At 34.1% G+C, this 15,470-nt stretch overlaps 1 protein-coding gene across 7 annotated transcripts in view; it reads right to left on the bottom strand.

The window, feature by feature from the left end:
- The window catches only part of form3 (FH2 domain-containing protein formin 3), a 43,173-nt gene that overhangs the window by 19,065 nt on the left and 8,638 nt on the right, over positions 1–15,470 (bottom strand). For 4 of the 7 annotated variants that reach the window (XM_018522987.1, XM_018522949.1, XM_018522971.1 and 1 more), the window contains exons 2-7: positions 9,861–9,960; positions 9,034–9,149; positions 7,696–7,855; positions 6,277–6,310; positions 4,795–4,936; positions 1,669–1,854 (exon numbers count right to left, since the gene is read on the bottom strand). In XM_018522987.1, the coding sequence (XP_018378489.1) occupies positions 1,669–1,854; positions 4,795–4,936; positions 6,277–6,310; positions 7,696–7,855; positions 9,034–9,149; positions 9,861–9,927 (705 nt within the window). In that variant the 5' untranslated portion in view covers positions 9,928–9,960. Of the gene's footprint in view, positions 1–1,668; positions 1,855–4,794; positions 4,937–6,276; positions 6,311–7,695; positions 7,856–9,033; positions 9,150–9,860; positions 9,961–12,059; positions 12,082–15,470 lie in introns of those variants that run through there. The other 3 variants (XM_018522963.1, XM_018522979.1, XM_018522996.1) reach the window with 2 other exon arrangements.

Here is a 15,470-nt window from a genome sequence, read left to right as displayed (position 1 = left end):
AAAATGAAATATATATATATTCGTTTTATTTCAATTACTTACAAAATAAAAATTAGTGTAACTATTAAAAATATTCATATTAAATTAAGAATTTTTCCAACAACTAAATATGACACAACAAGTAAGGTATAAATGGCTTTAATGATCAAGCTGAACCTTAGGTGGTTCAATAATTTGATTTGAATTTATATATTACATATATATAATCTTTAAATTGTTCATCGAAATGATTTTTCGGTCTTGAAATCCAACTGAACTATAGTAGTAATATCACAAATTAAATTGACTAGCAATTTAATAATTTGATGTTAATAGACGTCTTAAAAAGATCTTAATGATGCTGAATATAACACACACATACACACAACACGTGCTACAATCAGTAGATAATCCTACTGCAAAAAATATTACTTTGGTTAGGGATCGAACGCGAATCTTTTGCATTCCATGCGAGTCTTGACCATTAGACTACCGAGACCTTAATAATATTCTTCGCAATAAGTACAAGTAGAAACAATGCCTTTTTAGGCGATGAAATAAACATATCTATCTATAGATATAAAGAAAAGTACATATCTTTTATCTTTGCAAATTTCTTCAAACAGTTGGGTTTCATACTTTCATAATACGTAAAATCTTAATGAGTATTGACGCTGTCTTTACCAAATCTTTTTAGAGTCTTCCTACTCCTTTTAATATAAAATTTCTTTTCGAGTTTCAACGAAATCCCTTTTCTTTAAAATTTAAATAAAAATTATTTTTAATCTCATCGGAATATTGAGGCTTTGTAGGCTCCAATGTAAACAGTAGCATCAAGATTTTGCATGCTACGAGAATTTGAAGAAATATTTATGAAACTAAAAGGTAAATATTTTTTTTAAGTAGAAATATATATATATATATATATTTAGTAAGTATACATATATTATTCTATTTTTTTTATTTTAATTATAAAATAAATTCATTTTTTATAGGAACAGAATTTATGGCACAATCATATTCTCTCTCTCTCTCTCTCTCTCTCTCTCTCTCTCTCTCTCTCCATATATATTTTTTCTATTTACACTTTTCCATTTACGCGATTAGTTGATACGCGCAATGTCTTTAGATTTATCGCCCACAAAAAGAATATGAGAAGTATCTTTGAAATTATATTTTGGCAAATCTTTTACTTTGCAAAATCGCATGATTGACGAAAATAACGCGGATAAGTCATTGATACGAAACACGTATGGGTTTCTTCTTTTGTGGATTGACGTTTTCATTTAAATATAGTCAGAAAGTAAAAGTACATGACGGATGTTACATTAGCTTACGTTAGCGAGGTTGACATTGACAACGATCCCTACGAGTAATCGTGAAATTTAAGCAGATTTGATGTAACGCACGTAAAAGTGTCTCTTTCCGTCAACAGATATGTCGCCATCAAATGCGACGTAAATTACGACTCGTAATTGGCGAAGGTCCGAGGAAAACAAGAGTCAGTTTTATCGACTCTGGCTTATATAGAAGAATTGCATATAATCATTCTTGTATAATCACACTATATATAATAATAATTTCCAAAAGTAATTAGAACATTGCGTAAGTTACGATCTCTATTTTGTGAAATAATTTTGCGAATTTCTTTTCTCTTTTTTTCGAAAAACATAAAGAAAAAATGCGAACATTTACTTGAAGACTAGGCGACCTCAATAACTTGGTGGCGTCCTCGCGACTCTCCAATAACGTGGCTCGGTGCACTAAGGTTTCTGCGATGTCCCATGCCAGATCACTGGCGGCGTCTTTCGGATCTAATCGTAGCAGATGCTGCAAGACACTCAAAAAGGGTATCTCTTGTGGAGTGTCTGCGACCTATAAATGTGCTGTATTTTATTAGGCATCTCTTATGCGCAGCGCTCGATGTGTTTGTCTCAATTAGAAGGCTTTAAATAGCTTTTATAAACTTTTACAGCTATACAATATAGCTTTCACATACTAGTACTTAAATGACAAGAAAATTTAATACTCCATATGGATTTGAGCTGGACTCGACATAACATAACATTTCGTTACAGCAGCTTTAATATGGAATTACACTCGATATAAATTTCTTATATACTTTGTTCTATTATTCTTAATTCTTTAATTGAAAGTATTTTTACACTTATCTTATTCAATTCAAGTATGCATATTACATCAATATCTTGTCTTAGTAGTTATTACGTCGTTAAATATGTAACTTCAAATTTTTGACGCCTAAATTTAATGTATGAAATAGAACTGTTTCCTTTTCTATGAAAGGAAAGCTGGAGTTTGTCTATGCAAATGTTGTAAACAATATCATACACTACTGAAACAAAATGTGATAAATCAATTTTAAAATACATATTTTAATAATTAGAAAAAATTTATATATATATTTTTTTTTCTTATATTTATTTTAAAAAGAATCTAAAATTTTCATTGTAAAATTTTCCTATTTTCATTTGGAACTGATAAAGTAAAATATTAAATTGGTTACAGAATGCAAAGGCTGAACAGATAAAAATTAATAATATAATGCGGCGCATTTATTTTTAAGGAAAAAAGCAAAAAAGTATCTCGCAAAAAATTAACTCCTCCAAAATTAATCTTCTGTCTGTGTACAGGGATACAACCTATCCCAGGACATTTATTAAGCTGATAGTCTGCAAAGATTGCAGCACAATCGAATAAAACTTACACAGAAATTTAGCTCTTTTATTGTTAATTTATATTGCTAAATTCCCGATTGTATTGCTCTAGGCGATTCGAAGGGAGAACCCAATTGACCATGGTTCGATTGGACACGCACAATTGAACACGTGCAATTGGACACGACGTGAAAAATAATGTATGTCTTAGAGTAAACTATACATATTATAACGTCATGTAATTTAGACTGCTTATATAAACAAATTATTAAAAATTTATCATAACACTTCGAAATTCAACACATTAAAACACAGAAAATGAACCTAAATTTACAAACGGATACACAATTTCTTGACCATGCTTATACCGCGGTTCTCGAAATCATCTAGTGTAAATTTGTTTATGACTAAAAATATAACTTTGCTCCTCGTTAGTTATGTACCAGCGATGACACGTAGTGTTAATATTGTCTTAGTAACCGAGATATATATATATATATATATATATATATGTGAGGCGTATATCGAGGTTTTGAAGCTGTAGAAAAGTGCAAGTAGACCTTAAAAGAAAAATGCATAACGTATAAAATGTAATAAGCAAAATTTTATAAAATTGAACAAACTTACTGTTTTTCGCACGCTTCATTCTGTTGAATTAGAACGGCGTAATAATTCACACGTCGTACATTTTCTCTCGAGCTTAGCCGTTCGTCGAATCTATTTGAGCGACTGATGCTCTAACATTGTCAAAACTCCTTTTTTAAATTCGTGTCCGACTACCACATTTTTAAGTGACGTATCCAATATGAAATTTTACTTATTTTCACAAATATGTGAGTTAATTTTCAGTGTAACTGCTGCTAAGCCTACATCAATCTGTACAATGGCACATATCATAAGAACGCTTTAACCATATCAAACCTTTTTTTTTATCTAATTGTAAGGGATCAGTGCCAATAAGGCAAACAACAACAATAAGGTCTATCTGTTCCCACGCTTCCTTTTTAAAATATTTCAACTTATCTTTACGATTGCGATAAAATCGCCCTCCGGAAACATGCTGATACATGTGAAAAAACATGTTGAAACATGTTCGGACATGTTAAAACACATTAAAATGTGCAGCATATCAAATGATGTATTGCCTCCATTCATAATAAGAAAAGATTTTTCGGGATACATTTTGTCACTAGTCAATCAGACAGTTCAGAATAACAAAATGGAGCAAACGGAGCATAATCTGACAGCGCAAGCTGCATTGTTAAATACGCGAGGAGAGTTTATCATATGGGAACAGCATTACCGCGAAATAAAAAAATTAATTCCCAAATGAGGGCGTTTTTTTTCAATTATAATTCTGCCGTGTGTATTCAAGAATATGATGTAGATCAACAATACGTATTTTACCATTAAAACTGAATTAAGTAATTGTATAGAATAAATAACACTCACAATATATTTTAAGAGTAACACTTAAGTTAACTCTCAAATATTAAGGATAACGCTCAAGTTCAGCGTCTGAAATAACTCTAAATTGAGTGTAAACATTCAAATTTTGAGTTTTTCATAAGGGAAGTGATACCGTATCCGAGGATGATTACGCGCACGCCGTTAACGTGTGGCAGCGGTTCTTCATCCGAAAGATCTGAAGACGCGGTAGTGGCTCGGCGCTAAGCGCGCGCAGCAACACTGCCGTGGTTACAGATTTCCTCATCCATTTTTATCTCAGTATGGCGACTAACGTTGAAAGTAAAATGGATAAAGAGATCTGTAATTTTTTTATTTTTTCCAGCTTTGAACATAAAATACACCAGCGACAAGTACATTGGCATGTAAGTACACTTTAATCGTGGAAAAGGAATTTTTATTCTGTGAAACCATTACGAAGAAATTCGACAGGAACGAAAACGTCAAAGACGCTAGTTTTATCAGTAATACAGGCGGCTCTAGCAACCTCTTAACATATCACAGATAGTATTTATAAGAAAACTTTTGGAATTTTTCTATTCGGCAACTTTTTATTTACGATGTTTAGCCTGTGGTATGTTTACACCCCTACACAGACAGAAGATTAAACGCAAATATTATCATAAACACTAGCGAAAGCTGGGAAATAGGAAAAACGCCGCAAGTCGCTCACTTGACCAAGGATGGCGTAAAAGACGTCTACGTGAGAGGAGAGATCAATCCCGGGCGGTCCGTGATTCGTGAGCTCCTCATCGGCCTCTTGCTGATAGTCGAAGGCATCCAGCTGTACTCTCACATTCGACACATGACTTTTCCTGCAAAAACAATCGCCGTCATCTTGACCTATGGACACTTGAAACATGGATCTTTAAATTCTCACGTGTATCGCTTTCCTCTTTATTTTCGGCTTGCTCTATTTGAGCATTCTTTGGAGATTCAATTCTCAGTTCGATTTTTCCTTCACATTTCATATTTTTAAGTAACCTTGCTTTTATTTAATATTTCAAATAAACAACGCGACCAATTTGTGAGATTCTAGAATTCCCGTTTGACAATTTATCGCTTCATTGTATATTTTAATAACAATATTTTCCACATCAACATCTAGGTCTTTTATTGCACACTTCATATAATTGTTTATTATGTGACAATTACAGTTTGCTTTAAAATCATGGTTGTTTTAGGCTTTTAACTTTTGATAAACGGAATTATGTTTGCCATAATTCACAGAAGCATTATCTGCACTATAAGCGCTAATTTGACTCATTTTTAGATTGGCAGCAACAATTATTTTTTAACGTATTGAAATATATCAAGAAATGTCTTGTTGAGAATTCTTCATAAAAATCTAATAACTTTTTACAAACCCCATTTCTTTCATGAAATACTGAACGGTATACGAAAATGATTTTATGTTATCAATATTCGAATATACTACAAAATCTGAATATACTACAAAATAACAAACCTCTCAAATTTGATACAACTTTATTCTGCAAAAAGGACCTTAAAACATTTCATGTAATTGCTGAAGCTTTAGTGCGCCCACGTACATATCATTTTAGCAGCAATTTCGCTATCGGGAATATAATTTTATTGATATTTTTGGCAAGGCAGTCCAAACTATTGCAACTTAAACTATGCTTAACATTATGGAAACAGGAAAATGCTATTTCCGCAATTGTGATCAAAGTCTCCTCTTTTGAAGCTTTTTTTTATGAAAAAGTTGTCCGCAGCTCTTGTGGTCTTTCTTATTAACTCTATAGTTAATTCTTATATTTAGCAGAATTTGCGTAGATCTAAAATATTGAAATTGTTTCATGTTATTGAATAAATATTAGTATATGTATTGAATGAGTGAAATCTTTCTGGGGGGACTCTCAAAAACAAGCTTTTGATGCTATGAAGCTTTGCTTAATGACACCGCTTACGCTTTCATCTCCGGACTTTGAGTTACCGTTCGTCTTACAAACCGACGCGAGTTCGATCGGATTAATATTTTCTCGCTACTTGTTACATAAAAGGATATTTTAAAACTCTGTTTTTGTCTTAAATGAGTAGAAATAGGGACATTAATAGCTTAATAAGTAGAAATAGGGACATTGGTGCCTTAATAAGTTGATACTACAAATACGGATCTTCGCAGTGTACTCACCGCAGTTCGTTCAGAATCGGCAGTAGCTTGAGACCTGCAATAGAAATCACAGTTGTGTGTCAATGCCGTATCTAATCGACGTAATTCAACCTGCTTCATCTCGTAAATCTTGCGTTTCATATATATACGAGAGCTTGAACGGATGTGAAAGCGAAAAAGATGTAGAATGTAGAGAAAGTATTCAAAAAACTTTTAAAAAAAAAAAGAAAATAGTAAAAAACCGTTCAAATTAAATTGCCAACGCGAAACAATAAATTAAACAGTCATATTTGAACGATACGTTTCATATTAAATCCTCTCATTCATCTTCCACTTGTAGTGGCGATCGTGGCCTAAAGAGCCACGAGAGCCATGATTGCTCTCTGTGCATTCTTCTTTTTCTTCTTTAGTTAATGGCTCTCGCCTCCCGCGAAATAATAAGCGGAGGTCGATACAACCAGATCACGTCATATAAGAAATACAAAGATTAAAAGTGATGCAAAGCTCACTCGGACACCGGGTCACCGGGCGCCGCATGGACGCGCGTCAGGACGAACGAACGGGTCGAGTCCAAATGCCAAAACCGCGGGATGGCTAGGTATGTTTCAATGCTCAGTCAAAGTCGGCAACACTTTCAAAAATATAATATAGCTTGCAGCATCTGAGTCGAGACGCGTCCGCCGCGAGCGAGTGGTTCTTCAGAACTGTGATCTCTCCGTGCCAAAGATCCAGAATTTCCATCCAAAAAATCAAATTTTATCTGATCGTTACCTCTCGGAAGGCAATGGCAAACCTCCAAGAGTATAAAATCCTGAGAAATCGGGCAAATGAGAGTTATAACGCAATTGTTGGAGCGTGATCAAATAATACTGTTAATCCAATCAGAAATGATAATGGAATCGACATCGAATCGACATCGAGACTGTCTTAAGTACATATAAGTCAATCCAAGGACTGTATTAGCACACATTTTAAGACATTATTTAAGACGGATTTAAAATAAGAACGGACTATGGATACCGTCTCATGTTTCGCGTTTCATAGTTGATAGCCCTTGAACCCTATTGATGATGACGCGGGGCAAAAGTAGGTTTGGCCGAACTATATGATGCAACAGAACTATATTAGGCCTGTTCTTTTTGGCTGAACTTTTACACCAGTTTATCTTTCTTCCTCTTCTTTGCTCCTGGAGAGAAAAGGAAGAAAGATGAACTGGTGCAAAAGTTCAGCCAAAAAGAACAGGTCTAATGTAATCTTTCCACCATGGTGCGTGCGCGCGCGATATTGATGTAGCAATATGTAGTAATGTGCCAATGGCACGTAAATCGTATATCTACATAAATCTATCGAGTCGATAAAACAGACAACTTTAGGATAGACAACTTAACATCCCTTTAATGATATTTGCAAAGAAGATTTGTGCCGCTTTTTTTCACTCACCGATGAATTCGTTGCGAATACGTATGCGGTCCTTGAGCACCGGCGTCGATAAGACCAAACAATTTATGAACGCTAGTAGTGCCGTCTGGTAATCCTCGGACGTTGCTTTCTGCAACTCGTCGACCACGACTCGCAATCGATAACGCTCGCCCTTTCGCTCCTACATTTGAACATACGTAGATCAGTAATAGCTATACCTATACAAATATCGATGAAATGTTCAAAATATTGTATGAATACTCCTTGTATATATCGCGCAAATCACGAGCAGTACAAATCTTCGCCGACAGTAGAGGGCTGCGGCGGAAAGCATTTAGGGAACGTTTATATTGGCCGTAACCGTGTGCCATAATCTATAATAAGAATGGACTAATCACAATCGAGTATTCCCCTCTCATTCCACTGTAAGAAGGGAATATTTGAAGATGATTGGTCAACTTTTGCAAATTGTGGCATACGGCATACGGTTACGGCCAATATAAACTCTTCCTTACTCATTAACAAGAATTATCGGGGAGAGAATATAAGGAGCGCAATATTTCGTCTGTAAAGTAAGCCCCAAAATTAGACTCCAAAGTGAAAATGTCAAGTGTTTTTCAAAACAAAATTTTGTTTAAAAACTAATTCAGGGACAACCTGGAATTTCTCGAAAAATTAAAATTATGTGGAACATATATGGAACATTCTCAGAATATTTAAATGGAATCTTTGACCGATATTTGAATATATTTAGCGTTAACTGGGAATAAACATGGAACAATACAAATTTTTTATTTATCAAGTTGAATACTATTTTTTTTATGATAAAGACGTAATGAGGTTTCTTGTAGTAATACTTTTAGATAAAAATCTAAAAATATTTGGGGATTTCATGCAACGCGAACAGACCTATTATTACGTGCTTCGTTCTTTTGCATGTTTTTGTATCTTGAACTATAACTTTTACCTAAGCGCTTTTATCTACACACAATTAGTGTACAACGCGGTAGTTACGGCTAGTTCGCTTGCTTCTTCTGAAATGCTGTGCTTTGTGGCAATACTTTTTGCGCGACAATTTATCGCGATCGCTTTAGGCGATTCGGTTACATTCTCGTCGTTCGAACGTACAACTTATGGAAGTTATATAATTTTCACCAAATCGGTGAAAATTAGATTTTCGCAAACAATGGGCGCATTCAGCGGACTCAATAGTTGAGTGAACGCTCGCTATTATTGGTATATTCTCTTAGATTATCCAATCAGAATTTTAGATTTAGAAGAATACATCAATAGCAGCGAGCGCTCACTCAACTGTGAGTTCGTTGAACGCAGCCAATGTGTACTTTCAGAAACGGTCACCTGATACGTGTGAAGAGTATCGATAGCTCTCTGCCTGCCGTCTTGGCTATAAACACACAGCGCAGATAACAGCTCCACGACTTGCTTCTTCACGGACGGGCACGCTGTCTCCAACGCTGCAATATAGTGGTGGAATATAGGATGATCGAGAAAACACTAATTAACGCTGTATTTATGCCATTCTATCCTTGTTTTACTTGTATCTAATGAATGATGAAGAATGTCATATATAGCACCGACGAGATACTATTATAAAGACCGTCGGCCTTGGGCAAATTTTCGTGACTATCAATGGGGCCCCGAAGGCCCGAGAATGATTGAAGAACGAAGACATCACTGACAATTAATAAAAATTTACGACTATTAATATAAATATTTCGATAATTTATTATTAAATTCGTGATTTTTTATTATAAATGCTGTATAAATAAGTACGCATACTTTTAATACTATAATTTCTCGTATATTGTCAAAAAATTACAATTTTTTCTTTGCAGTTATCATCTCTATTAATAATCAAACTCAAATGATAACATTAAAATCAATTTTTAATCAAAATCGAGTATTATTAAGTTTTAAACATATTCTACATGTCAACGAAACTAATAAATCATGAAATTAGTATACCGTATTATCAGTTTCTTACTCTTAATCACTTAAATTTTAACAGTCACGCGAACTTCCATAAGCGCCGACTGTCTTTAATAATATCTCGTCGGTGCATATAGCTAATAGCGTCTCCCCACGTCTCTCCGAATGCATCCATAAAGGATTAATACACGGCATGATCTGGCGAGATTATGGAATCGCAAATGTTGGCAAATTACCTGAGGCAAGCTTGACGCAATACTCGGGATTATCTACGATGTAGTCGAGACCAACGTGAGAATCCATATTGGCTGTATCTGTAGATGCTGCGCTTCCAATCTGTAACAATATAAAAAAGGAAGAGTTCTGTCGACTCTTTATTCCTCGTCTTTGTACAATGGATCAGAAGAACCGACCTGTTCTACCAAAATAAAATTATTGATACATATTACAAAAGTAACCTTTAGAGACCTTTCATCCTTGGGCGGTATTCATAGTCCGTTCTTATTTCAAGACTGTCTTTTAAGTAATGTCTTAAGATGCTAATACGGCCTTCTGATTGGTTTCTTAAGACTATACCTAAGATATATATATTCTTGAATATAAGATCTGACTATGAATACCGGCCTTTGGAAGTCTAATAACGACTATGTTCGGAATTTTTTTTTTTAAAACCTATAATATACATGACGATAGATTTTTATAGACTTTTGTTAGTTTATTTCCTATTTCCTATATCTTAGGCCCGATTGCACCAACATTACTTCGACTTTAAACGAAGCTTAAAACTATCTCTGTCTCGTTTTAAAGCGAAAGAGAGACAGAGACAGAAAGAGTTTTAAGCCTTGCTTAAAGTCAAAGTAACGTTGGTGCAACCGGGTCTTAGTGTTTTCACATGTATATACGGTCCAATAAGATTCTTATTAAGGAGTTTTTGCAATAACGTGGATCAGATACGGTGAACACTAAAGTCACATTATTCTTTTCTTAATTAGTTGTTAAGAAGACGATAACTTTACTTTAGCGTTCACCGCATCTGGGTAAACGATATTGCAAAAATTTTTTATTGTTTATATTGCATCGCATGAAATAAAGACATTGGCTATACTTTTACACCGTGCGCTTAGTCCGCGACTTATACGATAGGTGTCTTTGTTTAACCTACAGGATAAACAAGGACACCTATTGTATAGGCCCGCGGCCTAAATGCACGATGCAAACATAGCCAACATATTGTTTCCATACGTACTGATTATTTCGAAGAATATTACTAAGGCCTCGGTGGTCTAAAGGCTTAAGAAGTTCGCACGGAATGCTAAAAATCCGGGTTCGACTCCCGGCCAAGGTACGTAATATTTTAGGGTGCAACTTCCCCTTTACACAGCCAGCCTCAATTGACTTCCGAGGGACTTTGATCTTTACCCTCAAGAAGATCAATGTCACTGACCCTTTCTGTCGCTCGTTATTCATTAAAAAGTTATGAACAAAACAATTTTTATGAATAGCACACAATTTTTAAACACAAAATATATATTTCAACAGTATTTTTTCTTGACAGGGGAAGGTGAGGATCCTCGCTTCGCGTGGAAAGTCGTGCGCCCCTTGAGAGGGGGGAAAGTGGGGTGGAACTTGCTTCACGTGAAAAGTCGTGCGCTCCTTGGCAGGGAAAGAGGTAGGGTGAATCTCGCTTCGCGTGGAAAGTCATTACGTAAACTAAGGAGAATATGGGGTAGTTTATGAGTGCCTTCCAACAAGCGACACAACATAGTGATCATCTCATTCTTGTTTAACATTGGCGAACAACAAGGATGTGATGATGCATGCCGTATTACACCGTGTCATATGTGCTCTTATTAGAAGGCACCCCTTAATATTACATTAACATCATGGTTGAATTAAAAGGTTACCTATTGCGCATAATGACGGAGCCGTCACGTGATCTAAGATCTCGACCAATCAGAAATTGAGCTCATTGCGGCGTGAACGAGTCATGTGAATGTCTGCAAATGAGCTCAAAACTTGATTGGCTGACAGATCTTCCCCCGCCCCCACTACTTTCAACCTACTGCGCACCCATGGGTAACCTTTCAATAATTCAACCATGTATAAGGGTGCCGTCCCATCAACGGAAATTTACAGCGAAACGGAACAGCGCGACCAATCACAACTCTACAGTCATTACTCTGCTTTCTTTTCTGCGATTGTGATTGGTCTCGCTGTGTTCCGTTCCGCTGTAAATTTCCGCTCATGAGACGGCACCCTAACATTATGACAGAAATAAGATGTTACTTTTTAAACTTTTTTTTGTTAATAACTTTTTAACGAATAACAAGCGACGCCTAAAAGGCTTCATCAGGGTCATGACCTTGTCAACATATGTCAAAGTCAAGGTCATCGGAGGAGCATGATCCCCTAAAGGGCCTAAAATAAATATTTACCAATGGCAGATGATTTTGTCACTTAGATTTTACTTAGCCGCTCTACTTGCCCATGAACATCGTCAGGAGAATTACTAGACGTCCTGTATATATACAAACTTTATTACTATATACTCGTATTATTTCAAAAATTAGAATATATATGTACATAATTATAAATGTATACTTTTTTTTACATTTAAAGTTTTCTTTCTACAACAAAGTAAGTGTAAGTCGAGAAAGAGAAATTGTTGCCGAGGGAGGGGCAAATGCCCTTTTTTGTCTCCCCCTTCTGGACGTCCATGCACACAGATATAGATGAGACGAGACGAGACGTGCGCGATATCTCGATTGGTTGAAGGCTCGAAGGCATTAGACTGTTGTAATTCCGAATATAAACGCAGTCAGGTAAAGGTCCATGCGATGATTCACGCGAATGCAACGCGTGCTGCCGCGTTTGTTGCATAAGTTATAAGCAGGCTCACGTACGCACGCGCGGTAGTTTCCTGCGAGGCATATCGTTCCTCAACCGATGGTTACGCGGCCTTGATGTGCGCTGCTTGTTCGAGCGCACATATTTATGGCTACTGCCCATCTTAGGAAGATCAAGCAACGGACGATCTTGTAAAAAACTAGGTGTGCCGAACGTGCAACAAACAGTCTAATTTCTTTCTTGCTCAGGCGACGTTATCCGACAAATCCGCTGGAGATCGTACGATCTCGCTAATTGAACTGTTCGCCCTCTCGCAAACGAGAATAGAATCCCAACGAGGAATACAAAGTATTCGCGTCCGTCTCCTTTCAGAATGGTAAGATTCACTGCACAAAACAAAAATTAATAATCTTGGGATACACTGCTCCTTTTGTTGCAATATACAGCCAATATATTGATGAAAGTCGGTATCTTTATTTGAAATTTTTGACAAGAGCGAAGGAGCTTATATAATGTTTCTCATTTAAATTATCAATGAAATTTTGTTTTAAAAAATTAAGAAAAATTCATTGTTTCTCAGTTAACAAAATATACAATATAGCATGGAGAAATGCAATTTCTATTTATTAATATTAAAAAAGGTAGAATACGCTTGACACTGGCTTTACAACTGAAGAAAGAATTTTAGCTCATTTTGGAACAAAGTGTCTGCCATTTTTTATTAAATATGATGATGAATATAATTGTATTTGTGCAACAGTGAAAATTTGAGAAATGTGTTTTGCAACTCTAGACCTATTTTTTCTCTCTAGATATAAGATTTATAATTATTTCAACATTTTTAAAACAATCCTAATCAAGGAGCTAAGGAATCCAAGATCCAATATCTAATTTATTTATAATTTTGAATAAAGCTGCTTTTACATATGAATATCCCCAACATTCTGTTTAGACCTGTCTAGGACTTTCCGTTAATCACTACGAATACTGAAGATCTATATTACATTACATATACTATAAAGTTTCAGTACTCGTAGTTTACAACGGAACGCAGTCTACTCTTTAAAAAATTGTTTAACTATTTAAAATAAATCTCAACTTTATAAAGAGAGTGAAATCTCTTATATTAAAGATTGAAAATTGAGCCATTCTTTTTCAAGGCTAGTTCAATTTTCATTCTTTAGATTAAGATTCCGCTTTAAAGAATTTAAAGAGTATATAAATCGCAACACGCAAAGACAAAGTCGCAACTTAGCGATGGGCTTTATTTCGTTATGTATTACTGAGTAATTGTTATTGAGAAATAACTTCAATAACCATTATCAAATTTGGAAAATAACGGTTAACAGACTAAATGTTATTTTTATCAAGTCTTAAATAAGGATAGAAATTTTTAAAGCTACCACTCGGGGATCGTTTTATTTCTATGTCTTCGCATGTACTTTTCTTCGTAGAAATCGAAAATAATTATTATGATAATGCCAGACTTAAGGAAAAATTGAGATATATCGAAATAAAATGAATAAAATCTTTACTCATATCGTTATAAAATCACTGTCAGTTATGTTTCAATAATTTATTTATGAAATTAATTCCAAATTGGATCAAATACGAATAATATTGCACCACAAAACGTTAATTAGATTACATTTTTCATTATAATGTTTGTCATTTCGGTACCGTGCAATGTGCAATGCGCAACGCTTAGAGTGGGAGAAACGGTAAAAAGATGACAAATGTTTATAGTGAAAAATATTATCTAAAGAACACGTTTTGTGATGCAATAGTATTCGCATCTGATCCAATTTGGAATTAATTTCATAAATAAATTATTGAAATATAACTAACAGTGATTTAATAACGATGCGAATAAGAATTTTATTCATTTTATTTCGATGTTTTCAATTTTTCCTTAAGTCTGGCAGTATTATAATGATTATTTTCGGTTTCTACGCGAAGAAAAATACATAAGAAAACATATAAATAAAACGATCCCCAACCGGTGTAGCACAGGAAAATTAATTTTTTTCGCGTTTTGGAGGTAAAGTTGTCATGAAAGATTTGTTCGTGGGAAGTTGTTCGAAATGACGTATTATGCAACATACTAAAAGTCCTGAAAGTTTTATTTAAATCCCCCGTCAGCGGACTTGAGAAACTTTCCAGCTTCAAAAACTGATAAAAAGTGCTGTTTTTCAAAAATATCTCAGAAAGTATTTGTTTTATTGAAATAAAGATCATTATTAAAAAGAAAGCTGATAAAATTACGAATGACAGACCAAGTCTGCTGGCAGTCAGGAGTATTTTAGTATGTTATATATATATATATATATACTTTCGAATAACTTTCCACAAATAAATCTTTTATAGCAATTTTGCTTCTAAAAAACTAATTTTCTTGGGCTAATAGTGAAACCTTCGGAATTTTTTATCCTCCTTTTATAAGTAAGTAAAAGATAAATAGTAAGTTTAAGATTTTACTATATGTACCTTTTTTTTCAGTAGAAGCACTGTCGGTGGTGTCACTGTATTACTAGTGTGTAGATAGTGATTTCAAACTCTCTAATATATATATATTCTTTTCATTTTTAAAAGTTTTATTATCCTTTCCGTTTTCTAGTTACTTTTTACTTGTGATTAGAGAGGGTAATATAATATTATTATATTATTTACTATTACAGTTATAAAATTTATCAGTTAATAAGAAATTAAATATAAAAAGAATTCTTTTTATATTTGATTTCTTATTATTTCTATATTATTAGATATTTTTTCTATATTATCTAATACATAAATATTTATATTGTATTGTTCATGTTTTAAGACATGTTGTACTATTCACAATCTAAAAAAAGAAAATTATTTAAATTATCAAATATATAAACGAAATATTATATAATAATATTTCGTTTATATGTACAATATATTTGTTAATTTAATCATATTAAATCAATAAAAATGGAATTTCCAAAATGAATTTTTTATTTTTTCTGAATTCTCCC

Source organism: Trachymyrmex cornetzi, unplaced genomic scaffold (assembly GCF_001594075.2).
Source record: "Trachymyrmex cornetzi isolate Tcor2-1 unplaced genomic scaffold, Tcor1.1 scaffold1002, whole genome shotgun sequence".
In the NCBI taxonomy this organism is placed as follows: Eukaryota; Metazoa; Arthropoda; class Insecta; order Hymenoptera; family Formicidae; genus Trachymyrmex; species Trachymyrmex cornetzi.
Note: the sequence above shows the minus strand (reverse complement) of the source record. Positions and strands in the feature narration are given on the sequence as shown.